The 16,078-nt window shown below is 50.1% G+C and overlaps 2 protein-coding genes across 5 annotated transcripts in view; one reads left to right on the forward strand and one right to left on the reverse strand.

The window, feature by feature from the left end:
* Positions 1-131: 131 nt before the first annotated feature.
* TMEM213 (transmembrane protein 213) lies at positions 132-5,123 on the reverse strand. 2 transcript variants are annotated; one of them, XM_045855701.1, is made up of 3 exons: positions 4,990-5,123; positions 1,464-1,535; positions 132-655 (listed from the first exon to the last, which is right to left on the reverse strand). In XM_045855701.1, the coding sequence occupies exons 1-3, from the start codon at positions 5,099-5,101 to the stop codon at positions 486-488; spliced, it is 354 nt and encodes a 117-aa protein (XP_045711657.1). In that variant the 5' UTR covers positions 5,102-5,123; the 3' UTR covers positions 132-485. The 2 variants fall into 2 exon arrangements, with proteins under 2 accessions (XP_045711657.1, XP_045711658.1); XM_045855702.1 differs by having other exon boundaries at positions 1,464-1,532; positions 4,990-5,110.
* The window catches only part of ATP6V0A4 (ATPase H+ transporting V0 subunit a4), a 66,837-nt gene continuing 55,822 nt past the window's right edge, over positions 5,064-16,078 (forward strand). The window contains exon 1 of one of the 3 annotated variants that reach the window (XM_045855696.1): positions 5,064-5,189. The gene's annotated coding sequence lies outside the window, so the exon portion shown is untranslated. Of the gene's footprint in view, positions 5,190-5,489; positions 5,632-16,078 lie in introns of those variants that run through there. The other 2 variants (XM_045855700.1, XM_045855699.1) reach the window with 2 other exon arrangements.

Below are 16,078 nucleotides of genomic sequence, written 5' to 3' on the forward strand. Positions count from 1 at the left end.
AAGAACAGAGCTGGAGAAGCATCAGACATGGGGGTGAGGAAAGTGAGGGCATCAAAGGTGATCCTTATATTTTGAAATGACAGTGATGCTCTTGACTAAAATGAGGGACAGACAGATGACAAGAGCCTGTGTTCGGTGAGAAGGATACAAGTTTTATTTCAAGTGTGTCGACTAACAGACCAGGTCTCGGGGTTCCTGTGCAGCCCCCTTGGAGCGCAGAGGGAAGCGATGGCTAAACCCAGAAGCCAGTCCCACAGAGACTGTCTTTAGAAAGGAGACGATCCCAGCTCAAGACGGGCCCACGTACCTTTGAAATGAGCAGCACTGGCCTTTCCTTGTATGGGACCCCCGTTCTTCCCTTGTGGAAGTAGCTGATGTTTAAAGGTGAGCATGACTTCTCACCAGACACCACACAGGCACTGCTGCATTCCTGCTGTTAGCCGTGGTTGGGTGGTGGTTGGCCTTCTTGCGGCTGATTCTCCAGCTCATGCAGGCAAGTCCTTGGGCTCATCTGGAGTCAGCTTCATCAGCTTGTCCACGCAGAGCAGGATGAGGGTGAGGAACCAGAGACTCCAGCCAACGGCAGCCGCGATCCAGCCGTACTCATCCACGCCGATGCGGCAACAGCGGGAGGCTTGCTGGCAGAAGTCCACGTCTGGGGAATAATAATAATAATAATAATAATAATAATAATAATAATAATATAGTTTGGCTTTACTAAAGCACGCCCTGTGCTATGCTAAATGCTCTACACGTGCTACCTTATTTATTCCTCGCAAAGCGATAGGTACAGGTATGATCCCCATTTTACATGAAGAATCTGAGGCTGTAACTTGCCCGGAATCACGGGATGGCAGAACTAGAACCCACACCCAAGAGTGCAGGACTCCACAGCCGTGTTCTGAACCTCTACACATTCTTGCCTGTTGTCCTGCCCCCTCAGTGAACACATTTGGTCATTCAGTGAGGACAGAAAAAAGGAAGCCAGACGTAGAACACAGCAACACTTTCTATTCATTAGACTCGTGTGGTAGTGGTTGCTGTATGAAGCACCGACCTGCTCGTGGCTGGAAGTATTCGAGGAGAGGAAGAGCAGAAACATGCAAAAGGAGTGACAGTAACGCCCCGGCCTCGGGCACAAGGGGGGCGAGCTGGGTTGTGTGGTCTTCCCGTGGTCAAACTTCTACAAGCCTTTGAGCCAAGGGGCAACTGTGGCCTCTGTCATGGGGATGGGTCTTTAAAGCCATCTGCACGGAAGGTTGTGAGCCTCAATGTTGGCCAAGGTCAAGACGACTTTTTAGACACACACTCCGAGAGCAGTTCTGGAGGCCGGAGCAAACCGCCCCAGGGCACGGGAAGGCCAGGCCGGCGTCAGCCACCCCGTGCAGTGAACAAAGAGTCAGGCCAGCTCCCCTCCCAGCCCCGGGCCAGCTCTGCGGGGAGGGCCCTCGGCAGGAACTTACTGTGGCACTGCTCCAGAGTCTCGGCATCTGGGTGGTGGTCGGTCACGGTGGAGCTGTTGCCACGGCTTGCTTCTGGAAGAAAAGGCAGAAGAGAGTCTCGGGTAGGAGGAGAAGCCCTTCCCAGGCACGGAGTGTGGAATCTTTTTTGTACACCAGTGGTGAGTATTGTGAAAGTATCATAGACATCCCAGTCTAGGCTTCACGCAGCAAAGCTCACCCCTGTTACAGCCGGAACTGTGTCCCCGCCCTCCCAAATTCGGAGGTTGAAGTCCTAACCCCCGCATACAGTCATTACTGTATGCGGGAAACGACTTTTAAAGAGGGAATTATAAAGTGAAATGAGGTCATACGTGCGGGCCCTGGCCCAACATGACTGGTGTCCTTCTCAGAAGAGGAAGACACCAGGGAGGTACTCGCAGAAGAAAAACCACGTGAGGACACAGAGAGAAGGTGGCCACCCACAACTCCGGGAGAGGGGCCGCAGGAGAAGCCAGCCCTGCTGACAGCTGAGGCTCCAGCACTGAGAGGGGATGGGTCCCTGTTTTTCCGGCCCCCCAGGGAGTGGCGTTCCGCCCTGGCAGCCCGAGCAGACGCTGCGCTCCCTTTTCCTAGCATGGTCTGTTCCCACCCAGAGATGCTTTGTCTCCGTTTGGCATTGACCTTCAGTCACCAAGGGCCTGCTATATACAGCTTTCCAAACTCTGTTTCAGCTGCTTTCTGTGCAGATAGAGACATGGAAAATGGATTTCCTAGTATATAGGAACACAGTCATTTACAAATCTGGAATGCCTTTCAGAACTAACTTCAATTCCCTTCAAAACCTCGAACAAATAGACATTGAGATCTGACCTGGATGCTTCATTTCCGACAAAGATAATGGTATTACTCAGGAAGATGGTTATCCAAAAAAGAAAAAAAAAATGACCGTACAAGGCAGTCGAGAGGTTGATAGAATATGCAGCACTTAGAATGTCCCTTCTAAATGGTTATGGGAAAAAATGCAATGAAGACTAAATCCAGAAAAAGAAGAAAGAATGTCCCGTGACTAAGCAGCACGGAACCCAGTGAGCAAGGAAACAGCAGCAGTACTTCTGAAGGTGGTGGTGTCAGAGTTTGGGGGGCGAGGTGGGCGGTGGAGACGAACGCGGGACGAAAAAGAAGAAAAGCCTGGGCCCACGCCCCCTCACAGCAGAGCAAGGGGGGAGAGGACCCCACATCTGCACTGCTTCGTAGGTCGGCCACTGGTGGCTAAGTTCATTAGAATAATTAAATTAAAAAATCCATTTCTATGCCCTGGCTGGTGTAGCCCAGTGGATTGAGTGCGGACTGCGAACCAAAGTGTCACAGGTTCGATTCCCAGTCAGGGTACATGCCTGGGTTGCAGACCATGACCCCCAGCAACCGCACATTGATGTTTCTCTCTCTCTCTCTTTCTCCCTCCCTCCCTTCCCTCTCTAAAAAATAAATAAATAAAATCTTTAAAAAAAGGTATTGTCCTATGTTTAAAAAAAAATCCATTTCTTGGTCAGATTAGCTACATTTCCAGCACTTAGTCACTGTGCGCGTCTGGTGGTCAGCGCACTGGAAGCTCCGCACAGACACACAGGATTCCCACCAGCAAACGATACCGTGAGTGCTGATCTAGGCAGAATGAGTGACCTCCTTTCCATCAGCTCCCCCCCACCCCCACCTCTTATAGTAGTCTGGGTGGATGAAGACCAAGAGCCCGATTTTGGAGACTCTTTCTGGAACCTGCATTGCAGTTCAATCTGCTTCTTAGAAAGGCCAAAAAAGAAATGGGTTCGGAAATTCTCAAGGCTCCACTAACCCTGGGTCAGCATGTCCTTCAAAGGAGCTTGGTGTCCCCGCGCAGGGCAAGTCAGGAGGAAGCTGCTTAAACTGCCCAAGCCACACAATTGCTGCTCACACTGATCGTACGCCCCCCACCCCCACCCCCGAGGTCCTGCCACGTGCTGCGCAGAGTGTGGCCATTACCTTGATGTAATCTGATGTGACTGTAAATTATTTACAGCGAAATGGCTTAGAGCTGGGTCTTTGTTTGTTTTGGAGAAATGGATTCCTCAACATTTTAATGGCCCTTGTAACCTAAATTGCTTCTCCGCCCTGGCTTCCACCTCCCCTCTCCTCTAGAACGGAGCTGGTTCTGTCTAGAGCAAGTGAGTGGAAAAAACCTAGTCAGGCGGGTGCTAGCATCCGGTGAAACCGTATGAAACTGCCATTCCCGTGGGTCAAAAAGTGTTCAGCAGTTTTATGTGGTTCAAACTGATTCACCTGGTTAGAAGTCCCTAAGAATTGAAATGATCATCCTCCCGAGCAGAGGCAGCCAGGGACTGATCCCATTTGGGGTCACTTCCAAGGTAAACACTGCTAGGAAGACCCAACTATTCAGTTACACTTGTAATGTTTTTTCTGTTTGTTTTTGCTTTTAACTTGTCAAGATCTTTGAGGCCATAGCCTAAGCAAGGCACCGTAAGGGTGAACAGAGAGGCAGACACAAAACACTCCTGTTTGGGAAGGAGTTACACTGGACAGATGAATATGTTAACATTTATCAAGTGTCTACTGCAAGCTCATTTATTCAGAGGTATTTACCTGCGGTCATCTTATTTCAGCAAGCACGGGATTATCCCCACGTTATAAATGAGGAAAACTGGGGCCCAGAAAGGGTCAGGAATTGATTGGCTCACGGCTGTGCAGCCAGGAGGCGGTGCTAGCCAGCATGGTGGGGAGGCTCCCTGGCTTTGAGATCCCACGCTCTCTGAACCTCCCCAGGAGGGACCTCGGGGATGAGAGAGGCAGCTACAGGCTGAACGAGGGGGTGGCGAGCATTGGTTTTGAAGAGGCAGACAGAGACAGAGTCAGGGAGCAGGGCTGACCTTGTTCTCAGGGGAGTTGAGGAGCAAGATCAAAGCCAAAGTCAGGAGCATGGGAGGGTAGGGGAGGTCTGTCTGCATGAGGTTCAGAGTCCAGGTTGGGACAGCCTGACGGGGTGGCCTCAACACCTCCAGCCTCCGCAAGGCAGTAACCCCACACCTCCCATGTCCTGGAGGGACCGGGGAATGATGGACAGTGTATGGCAGCTTTCGTGCATTAAGGTTTTGTGAGAGTTGCAAAGAAAGCACAGGGTTCAAGGGGGGTCAGAGGGCCTGAGGGGAGGTAACCGGGTGCAGAGGGAGCATTGCAGAGCTCAGCAGCCCGGAGCACCACTGAGAAACGGCACCTGAAACAGCACCAGGCTGATTCGGTCGCCTGATGGGAGAGGCTCTGCACATTGCTCCTCTTTCTTGGTGGCAAAGGACAACAGAGGTGGCTGCTCCTGTCCTAGCTGAGGACAGGAGTAAAGATAAGAAACCCCCCACCCGCCCTCGCCTAATCCTTCAGAGGAGAAAGGATTGTTTCCTCTCTGTGCAGACCAACCCTAGCAGAGGAATCCTCCTCCTTCCCTGCCCCCTCCCCCCTCCCTTCCCCTACCCAGTGTGGCCAAGAATAAAGCTCACAGCTCCACCTGCCAAGCAAGCCGAGTGGAAGGAGACGAGGACCAGGCAGAGGACCAGGGCGGCGGGGGGCGCTGAGGTGAGGTGCTCCATGCTGGAGAGGGAGGCTCGCGTCTGCTCCATCGCCGCGGAGGTGTGCTGAGTGCCAGGCGCCACGTGCCTGCGTGTGTCCCGTCCCGCAGGAGCTGGGAAACAGCCCTGGCAGGCAGAGGTGAATTTCTCCTCTGTTTGGGGGAAAAGGGAGGGGGTGGAGCAAAGGAAGGTCAGCTGTCACACCCTTGCTCTTACCTCTGGAGAAGGAAAGCCAAATCTGTTGGCTGGGGGTGGGAAGGGAGGGGCGATTTATGTCGGTCTTCTCTGAGCTCACCCTTTGCAGAACGGAGAAAAAGGAGGAGGAGAGGAGGTGTGTGTGTGCCCCGTGAGCGTGAGTTGGCAGCCTCGCCCGTGTGCAGGTGTGGTGCCGGATCCCCTATCCCGTGCAGCCTGCATTTACTGTGCACTTACTGTGTGCACTGAACGAAAGTCTGGGAGTCACTGCCCTCAAAGCACTCGCATTACAAACACACCACTCAAACACGGAGCTCTGTTCCGGGGATGACTTGGGAAGGACAAAGTACGCTCCATCTCAGCAGCAAGAGGCCCCATCATCACAGGTGGGACGCTTCATGAACAAGATGGCATTTGAGTTGGGTCTTGAAGGATGGGTAGTGTTTTGACAAGCAACGAGGCGAAGAGGGCATTGTAGGCAGAGGGACAGGGGAGGGAGGGCCCAGAGGAAAGAGGTACTTGGGAGCCCACTGCCCCTGGGAAAGTGTGGGCATCTGAGCAGGGGGAGGTGGGGAGGTGGGTGGAGGTGGCGCTCCAGCCTGGGGCGCCAGGCTGGAGAGTCTGCACAGATCAGGGGGCAGGTGGGGGGCTCTGCGAAGGTTGGGGGGACTGAGGGGCAGCTTGAGTGGGGCTCTGCCTTCAGCTTAGAGCATTTACTGAGTATCCACTGGGGATGTGAAGGGCATGATCCTGGGCATCTGAGACTCGAGGACGGCTAAGACACGATCCCTACCTCCCCTACTCACAGTCCAGCGGTGACCGAGCAGTGAGGAGAGAATCGGGATGTAATGCGGGAGTCACCCGCAGTTAGGGGGTAGCAAGCAGGGAGGCGCTGAATCTGCCTGAGCCCCCACCCCAGGGCAGCACTCACCACAGAGCAAGTGACATCCCCCGGCTACCCTGGGGGAGGCCCTTTTTTCTGATTTGCCCAAAGCCACACATCAGTGGTGGCCTCCTAGTCCTGGGCTTGGGGGCTGGCGGCGGAAGTGCTGCTGTGGGGAGGCTCGTTTCCCGGCAGCGCACAAAAGCCCAGTTCGGACTTACCACTGGGGTGAACATTCAGTAGTTACTGAGCAGCTGCTGTGTGCCCGGCCCTTGGGGTGGGGAACAGGGGTCCCCGGGGGTTAAGGCAACACAGTCCCTGTCCTCCAGGGGCTCTGGGCCCAGTAAGGGACATGGTCGAATGAATAAGGATGCACATAACAAGCGGTGAGGAGGTCTCAACAAATGGGAGGTTCACGGACGAGGGTTGGAGACTGGGGGACGTGGAGACTGCTTGAGAGTGGAGATGGCATTTGGACCTGAAATGCGAGCGAGGTGTCATTTACCAGGTGGGGAGCAGGAAACTGTGGCAATGCCCCCCCCCCCCAGCCCCCGAGGCCTGAACACGTGACCCTGGGAAGGGAAGTAACGGCCATCCTGGGAGCACGGGGCTGGTCAGACCGGGCGGATTGTCCTGTTCCTGCCTGGTGGACAGAGGAGACTGGACTTTGTTGATGCTTGGGACACCCTACGTGGAACTTGTGGACACCTTTGTATTTCAGAGGCTCGGAGGATAGATTCACGGGGGCCAGGCCTAGGTTCAGAGGGATCTAAGAAGCTATTGCAAAAACCGCAGCAGATCAAAAGGGCCTGAGGTAAGGGGAGGGACTGAGGGTAGAGAAGAGGGGAGCTGAGTCGAGGGGCACGTAGGAGGCCAAACCAACGGAAGGGGATCCAGGGAAAGGCGTTTAGGACTCGGGCGAGGGTTTCAGCTGTGGGGCGGCCACAAGGCCTGGGGGTGGTGGGATTCCAGCCCTGCCTCTGTGGCCCCAGCGGGTGACTTTATACATCCAGGCCTGGGGGGCTTTATCTGAAAAGTGATAGAACAGAAGCCGTCTCAGGAGTCCAATGCTTTGCATAGTGGTAGCCGGTGGTAAGTGCTCAGTGAATGCTACCTCCCACTTTCACAGAAGGGTCATCACGAATAGAAAATAGGGGAGAAAGGCGCTTCTAGGGGAAAATGATGCTGTAAGTTTATGTATTGATTTGTGGATATCCTGTCTTGTCCGAAAAAGGGTTTCAGAAACCATACATATGGTTAATGAAGCTCGGTCAAATACATTTAAATAAGTGAGAAGCAATGAGGCAAAGGGAAGGTCAGGGTAGGAGACAGGAGGAGGATCCACGAGTGGGTGTGGGGCACAAAAAGGCGCGCCTGTGTTCTGAGCCTCCTGGCAGCTGGCGCGAAGAGGGTCACACGGTCACGCCTGCGGCTCGCGGGCTCACGGGACGGAAGCAGCAGGAGAAGCACACTGCTCTCGGCACCAGAGCCAGAGAGGAATCTTCCCCGTGGGTCCCCACGGAGATGACATGACTTAACAGGATGAACATGGTTCTTGACATTTTCCTCCCAGTAAACCCTGGGGGAAGCTTCACAGATGGGGGCCGCTTTACCCAACAGGCGCCAGAGATCACAGCAGCGCCCGGGGTCTCCGAGGATGTTCAGGGGTCTCAAAGATGTTCGAGACCCGAAGGAAATGTTCTCAGATCCGCAGCAGGAACGACAATGAAACTGTGCCAACGAAAGGACTAGTTTCTTCCAAAGCAAGGCCATGCAGTTTGTTTAAGCAGAAACAATGCAATGGAGGCTGCTGGGTGTGTTTGAGTGTGTCTGCGGTGGGCAGAGCGTCCCGCCCCTCTGCGTGATCCGTGAGAGCCCGGGGCACACACGGGTTTGAAGCAGCCCTGCCTCAGGGTGCCGTGAGCAGCACCCGCCTCTCTCACCGACAGCATCACGTCTAATCACGCCAATGAGGGAAATCCCGCACCCCCTGGATGCAGAGGGCAAAGATAACCATCTGTCTCCTTTTTGATGCGTGTTATTTGATGTGGGGCTGTTTTAGGTACAGTGTTGGGAAGTCAGTCCAGAACCACGTGAGCATGCTCTCCACAGATCAAAGATTCTGCTGTCCCAAAACAGGGCGCACTCGACCGGTCTCTCGTAACTCATGGATTCCCAGAGAAAGGGCTGGATGGTGACTATTTTTACAAGTGTCACCATTATTCACAATTTTATTTTGAAAAAAAAAAACAAAAAACAGGTCCACGCAGCTGGTGACCTCACCAGGGAACTCTCGATACATTTTGTATCAGGTTTGCTTTGGAAGGCGCACCAGGAAGTTGCCGTGCTCAAAGCCGCACATTCTGCAGGAACTTTCTCAAGACGTTTTTTTTTTTTTTAATGGTTGAGACAGGTGTTTGGTTACACATACTTTTAAAAAGTCTAGGCTAAAATGTCTGTGTCCAGGCTCCTTGGAGGTGGCTGGGGTTGGCCAAGAGTGTGGGGTCCCAGGGCCCTCACCGCCTCCAGTTTTGTCTGTTTTGCCTGCTACGGTTCCATGTGAAAAAGAAGAGGAGGCAGAGTGTCTCCTGGACTGGAAGATTGAAAACCAGTGATCTGTGGCCTGGAATGGCCTCTGACTATGGGAAAGCTCTTTCGTTTCTTCTTTCTTTCTTTCTAAGATTTTATTTATTTATTTTCAGAGTGAGAAGGGAAGGGAGGGAGAGAAGCATGGATGTGTGAGAGATACATCAATCAGTTGCTTCTCACGCACCCCCCAACTGGGGACCTGGCCTGCAACTCAGGCATGTGCCCTGACTGGGAATCGAACCAGCGACCTTGTGGTTTGTAGGCCGGTGCTCAATCCACTGAGTCACACACACCAGCCAGGGTGGGAAGGATATTTCATGTTGAGGAAACTTCCCTTGTGATTCTGATAGGCCTTTCTACTACCTCTCCAATCCCTGGGCAGAGGCCACTGGGCTTGAACGTGGGGCTTGCATTTCCAGTTAAGCCACTGAGAGAAGAATCATGGCCCTAACCACACAGTGCCTGCCATGGCCTAGCTTTTGAGCTGAGATGGGAACCATGGCTCCTCTTGCACGTGGCTTTTATGTCACAAAATAGTGTCAGTTTCTAGTAACTCACGGGACCGAAACATCTAGGCCTTCACCTGAGCAGCAGTTAGTTGGTGGAGGAGGTTAACCTCACTCACTGCCACTCAGTTATGGGTCTATAACTTGGAGAGAATGAGGAGTATCCATGTGAGAGAAATGGAGAGCTACACAGAGTTGAACTTGGAGATGGTGCCACAGAGTGGATGAAAGTAACAAAGTGGACAAGCTCGCAGCCCACCCCTCGGAACCATTGCTGAGCAGTTCCCAGAGTGATTCATTCGTCTTGCACTTAATCCACTATTGCACTAGGGGGCGCTGGGGCCACTGCCTGCATTGAGGTGGGTTAACAAGAAGAAGGGGACGTCCTCCTGGCTAAGGCCATCTTCCTCTTGGGCCCTAAGTCTCATCCCCTTGCATCTTCTCACAGGTGTACTTCTTAATTTCCAAACACGGAAGTGTAGTTGTGGTTATTGATTTCTAGCTTAACTGCATTGCCATCTGCAAACATATTTGGATGATTCTATTTTTTGATATTCATTAAGAACCAACATATGGCCAATTTTTGTAAATGTTGGTGGCACTTGAACAGAGTGTGTCATCTAGTTCTGGGCCTCAATATTCTGTGTAAGATAAGGGCGCAGATCTATATTTTTCCTGTGTTTTTTTAAGAAATTGGTCCCTTTAGTCTATTGAATAAAGACAGAGGACTGGATTTTTCTCCTTTCCTTGTAGTTTTTTTTCTGTTTCTGCATTCCGTATTTGAGGTTGTAATTAGGCCTTATTCAAATACAGAATTATGACACCTTTGTGGTGCACTGAGCCTTCTTTAAAAAATTGTTTTGTAATATCCCCCTGCGCTGTTGGTTTACAATAAGAAATATATATTTGGTCTTTGTCCAGTTTCTGGCACAGAGCTCCTAAAACCCTTAGAGTTTTCTAAGCGATGCTGACAGAGGTGTCTTTTGTTATGTTAATGAGGTGACTTTTGGACTGCGCCTAAAGATGGGACTAGTTGCCAGGGAAACCAACCAGGCCACTAGGGAGTTAGAGCTTTCAGCCCCTTCCCCAAACCTTTGGGGAGAGGAGAGGTGAGGAGAGGGTCTGGAGGTTGACTCAGTCACCAATGGCCAATGACTTATTTAATCAATCATGCCTGTGTAATGAAGCCTCCATAGAAACCCAACAGCACGGGGTTTGGAGAGCTCCTGAGCTGGCGAGCACGTGAAGGGGGCGGGAGACGGGCGAGCCTGGGGAGGCGTGGAGTCTGCATGTCTCCTCCCAGCCCCTTGCCCGATGCATCTCTTCCATCTGGCTGTTCCTGAGTTATTATTGGTATTCTGGTGAGTATATGGGTTTTCCTGAGTTCTGTGAGCCTTTCTAGCAAATGAATCAAAGCCAAGGAAGGGGGACTTCTCATTTATAGCCAGTCGGTCAGACGTGGAGGTCACAGCTTGGACTTGCGATTGGCGTCCTGGGTTGGGGAGGGTTGTCGGAACCTCCAGTTTGTAGCGGGCTGGTTAGAAGCACAGGTAATAATAACCTGGGCTGGCGCCTGGCATCTGAGGTGGGGGGCAGTCCCATGGGACTGAGCCCTTCTCCTGTGGAATCTGATGCTGTTTCTGGGAATGTAGCATCAGAAGTGAGCTGAGTTCTCAGGCACCTGCCGGCATCCGAGCATCGCTTGCCTGGTGAGAGGAAGCCTTCCCCTCCACACACACGTCGTGAAGTTTACTTCGCCTGATGTCGTCACCGTCCCTCTTCCACCTTTCTTCTGCCTGGTTTGGCATGCTATCTCTCGTCCCATTGTTTCTCTCGAGTTTTCGACATCTTTATTGTGTTTTAGATGTGTCCCTTATAAAAACAAAGTGTAGGATATTAAAAAAAAAATCCAGGCTGACCATCTTTGTCTTTAATTTGGCCACTGAACCTGTTGACTTGGAAAATGTTTACTGAGAGACCCAGGTTTGAATCTCCACCTGCCTAAGGGATCTCTGGTGTTCCCTCTCTCTAGTGCTCCTGTGATTTCTTTCTCATTACTTCTGGGTTGAGTTTTTTTTATTATTCCTTTTTTTAGAGAGAGATTATATCTTGCATGCTTATCAAAGTCTAGTATTAATCAATACTCTTACTGCACTAATTACACTAATGTGAGGGGTTTGGAACTTGAACTCAACCTAGCTACTCCTCATTTTTATACCATAGAGTCATATATTTTAGCTATATGCCTACTTTCTAACTCAATACGTTATTGTTTTATGCAGTGAATGTTTAAGTTTATCCACATGTACACCAGCTTATTATTTTTCATTTCTTTTCCGCATGTGTGGTTTTCCGTCTGCAATCATTTCCTTCTCCTTTCAGTGTCCCCTCCGTGAACGGTGTGGGCTCTCAGGTCTTGTCTGGGTGTATTTTATTCTTCATTTCTGGAAGACGTTTTCATTGGATGTAGGATGCCAGGGGGACGGACAGCTCCTTCCAGTGCTGAAGGTGTCATTCCATTTCTTTGGACTCCCGTTGTTCCTGTCCATCCGGTTGGTACTCCGTGCCTTGGTACTCCGTGCGGGTGATTTGCCTCTTTTTTTTTTCTTGGGTCGTTTCTAAGGGTTTTGCTTTGTTTTCAGTGTTCGGCCCTTTTATTCTGAAGTGCTCAGGTATGGATTTCTTTTCCTCTGTCTTGCCTGGTGTGTGCAGGCCACTAAATGTGGAGTCTGATGTCTTGCATCCGTTTTGAACAGCCCCCAGCCGTCATGTGCTGCTCCTGTCCCATTCCTCCCTCTCCTTCTGGGACTGCAGTCACCCGCTGTGTTCTCAGACTCCCTGCCCTCTTCCTTTGATCCATCTTTTTGTTTTTATGTGCTTTTTGGGCATATTTTCTTCTGCCCTATTTTTTTAAAGATTTTAATTTATTTTTAGAGAGGGAAGGAAGGGAGAGATAGAGAGAGAGAAACATCAATGTGCGGTTGCTGGGGGCCATGGCCTGCAACCCAGGCATGTACCCTGACTGGGAATCAAACCTGCGACACTTTGGTTCGCAGCCTGTGCTCAATCCACTGAGCTATGCCAGCCAGGGCTTCTGCCCTATTTTTAAATTAAATCTCTTGACATCCATGCCTAGTAAAAAAGTGATTCAAGAAGACAATCTAGCCCTGGCTGGCATAGCTCAGTGGATTGAGTGCGGGCTGCAAACCAAAGTGTCGCAGGTTCGATTCCCAGCCAGGGTACATGCCTGGGTTGCAGGCTATAACCCCCAGCAACCGCACATTGATGTCTCTCTCTCTCTCTCTCCCTTCCTTCCCTCTCTAAAAATAAATAAATAAAATCTTAAAAAAAAAAAAGAAGACAATCTAGGTGATACAAGCAAACGTTGACACTTTATGAAGTGGACAGTCCCATTTTGGAAAACTGCAAAAAATAATGGAAAGAAGCTTTTATAGGATAAGAACAAGGAAGAGACAAATAGAAAATATCTGAATGGCTGGGGCGACACAGGCAGCCTTGTTTAACGTGAGAAGGCCAGAGCTGGCTTGGTGTTTGGGGGTTAGCTGACCGAACCCACTGCATCTCTGGTCAAGGGGAGCGTTTATTTACAGGGACGCAAAAGTTATCTAAATTTCGGGGTGCACCCTGGGCAGGGGTGGCTCCGTCTTGGGCCCGAAACTTATTTCAACAGCAACTACCCATTGGGTTCTTCATTTCAATTGTATAACTTTACTTCCAGAATTTCTACTTTGTTTTTTTTTTAATAGCTTTATGTTATTCAGTCTTGCTTTTCAACTTCGTGCATAGAGTGAACATAATTATTTTAAAATCTGTGTCTGATAACTTTAGTGTTTGTCTCTCCCCATGAGTCTGTGTCTGTTGCCTATTATTTCTTCTGGTTTTTGTTCATGCCATTGTGTTTCGTCGTGTCCCTGGTTATTTTTTATTGTGTGCAAAATTGTAATCACACACAGTTGTTCATAGAAATAACTTGAGACCTAGGATGACGTTATCTTCCTTTAGATGTGATTTTTTTTGGTTGTTTTAATCAAGAGCTTGGGGGCAAAAACAAGCTGCCATCACATTAGGGCAGCCTTCATAATTGAGCTGATTTATAGCTAGGTTGTAGGCTTTGTGAAGGTCCATTTATTTTGGTTGCCTTCCCTTCTACAGTGTAACTCTTTTAAAAAGATTTCTGCCCTGGCTGGTGTGGCTCAGTGTATTGAGTGCTGGCCTATGAACCATAGGGTCACCGGTTCGATTCCCAGTCTAGGGCACATGCCTGGGTTGCAGACCAGGCCCCTGATAGGGGGCACGTGAGAGGCAACCACACATTGATGTTTCTCTCCCTCTCTTTCTCCCCCCTTCCTTTCTCCAAAATAAATAAGTAAAATCTTAAAAAAATTTCCTTCTCCAAGATGATAAGCAGATAAGCACAAAAATGTACATCCAGCATTCTCCATCTCATTGTTCCGGCGTTTGTAAAAGTGAAAGCTTAGAAGCAGCTTCTAATGGAATAAAAGATAGCTATTAAGATGATGTTTTAGAATAACATTTAATTAGTTAGAAAAACATTCGCCATATAACACAAACAAAAAAAGCAGACTACAAAACTATATACTCAGGCCCTGGCTGGGAGGCTTAGTTGGTTGGAGCATCATCTGAAACACAAAAAATAGGTTGTGGGTTCGATTCCCAGTCTGGGCACATGTCTAGGTTGCAGGGTCAATCCCCATGCGGGGCACATGCAGGGGGCAGCCGATTGATGATTCTCTCTCACACTGATGTTTCTCTCTTTCTTTTCACCTCTCTCAAATCAATTTAAAAAACAACCATATCCTCAGGTGAGAATAAAAACAACCCTATATACTCAGTGTGGTCCCAGTTCTGTAACACACATATGCGAAGAAAGGAGTTCGACCAGCATCCTATCTGATGTCAGCAGTGGTCACATCTACACTATCCAGTCTGGGCTGCTTTTCACTTTCTTCTGTACATTTTCTATGTCTTTCAAATTCTCTACAATGAATGTGTGATATTCCTACAATCAGGCAATAAAATAAAGTTAATAAATCTTATAAAAAAGAATATTCCACAGGAAAGCAATCCAGTCGCAATGGACCAGGTAGATTACATCATACAGGGTCTGTCGGATGGCTTGGAGAAAATTTTCAATGTCAGAGAATCTTCTTTTCCATTTTTAAAACAACCTTCATTCAGTTCAAGCTGCACATGGTGCAGAGAACTGCTTATTAACAACCTTTGCTCCTGGGGCGCCCCAGGTGTGCAACAGAATGGACAGGCGCTCCCAGGGAGGTTCAAGACATGGACACGGCTGGAAATGAGCCACAGAGAAAAGCACAGAATCTCAGTGTTGGAAAGTGCCCGAGCAGCTGCTGGCCCGTCCTCACCCTCTCCCACGCGGAGTGTTAAAGAGTTTGGTGTGGCTGCACTTGACCTCGCCTGCCTCTCAAGGTTGTTACCTGGACTTCTGCTAAAACACCTCAAATAACAGATGTCTTACTAACTTTTTATAATCCTCACTCAAGGATATTTTTAAAAATTGATTTTAGAAAGAGAAAAATAGACACATACACACACACACACACGGATTGGTTGCCTCCCGTATGCACCTTGACTAGGGAAGAAACTAGCAACCTACGTGTGTGCCCTGCCTGGGAATCGAACCCTCAACCTCTTGATGTACGGGGCAATGCTCCAGCCAACCAAGTCACCCAGCCAGGGCTGATGTCTTACTGATTGAAGGCAGCCAGTGCTGCCGTGGGACAGCTCTAACGGTGAGAGAAGTTAGTGAGTTTCTGGCGTCGGGCAGACAAGGGCATTTGAAGGTGAAGTTAATGAACCGTGGAGGGCAGGGGCTGTTCAGTCCACGACTCTGCAGTTGGCGATTTCTTCAAGGTCCGGTCTTACCATTTGTACAAAATATTTCTGTTGGCACAACAGGGCATGTGGTCAGATTTATGTTTTGTTTAATAAACAGAGATGTGTATTCTCAAGAGAGTAATTTTAAGCTAAGGTTTGTGGAAAGTGAGCTGCATTCTTGTGGTAAACAGCCGGGGTTTTTTTCCCAGTTTTGACCACAGGAAACTAAAAAGGACGAAGTAGCTGAGTCAGAGATGGTTGGCCTGCTCTTCCCAGTACCCACCGTCCTCCGACTGTGCCTTTCTGGTCTCTTCTATAACTTCCCCTCCCCCTCGGTCTCTCTGTCCCTCCCCCCTCTCTCTCGCCCAGGCCCGTAGCCCCCGGGGGGGTCAACCCAAGCAGCCTGAGTCAGAAGTTCAGGATCCACTTTTCAGGTTGTGACTTCCTGTGTGACCTTGGGGGAAGCCCCATAACCTTGGTGACGCTTCTCCCTGAGAGTACTGTGGGGGGCCTTGGGGAGGGGACACCAGGGGGTAATCCAGGGAGATGCTGCTCTCAACTCTTTGGGGAACACCTTTGTCCCGGGGTCCCCGGGACTCCCACCAAAGGGGAAGGGATGTTAAGTCCCGTGAGAAACTGGGAAAAGACCTGAGAGCCAGGAGCCCTGGGTTCGGTTCCAGCTCCGCCACCGATTGGCTGAGGCGACCCTCCCCGGGGACGCTCCCCCATCTCTCCAGGAAAGGGGTTGGGTTAGGTGACCTGGAAGTTTTCTTCTGGTGCTGGAATCCCGTGGCTCCGTGCTCGCTGCGTTACATTAAATGGAGAAAGAAGAGAAACAAACTAATAGACTCTTTTATGCATATGTAGAAAATACAGGTGAAATCATGCTACAAAGAAATTCCTGAATAGAGTTTGTAGTAAATATTATGCTAGAAAAGGCAACTGACATAGAGATGCTCCCAAGCGAAAAAC

Source organism: Phyllostomus hastatus, unplaced genomic scaffold (assembly GCF_019186645.2).
Source record: "Phyllostomus hastatus isolate PE091 unplaced genomic scaffold, TTU_PhHast_1.1 phas_scaffold_114, whole genome shotgun sequence".
Classification (NCBI taxonomy): Eukaryota; Metazoa; Chordata; class Mammalia; order Chiroptera; family Phyllostomidae; genus Phyllostomus; species Phyllostomus hastatus.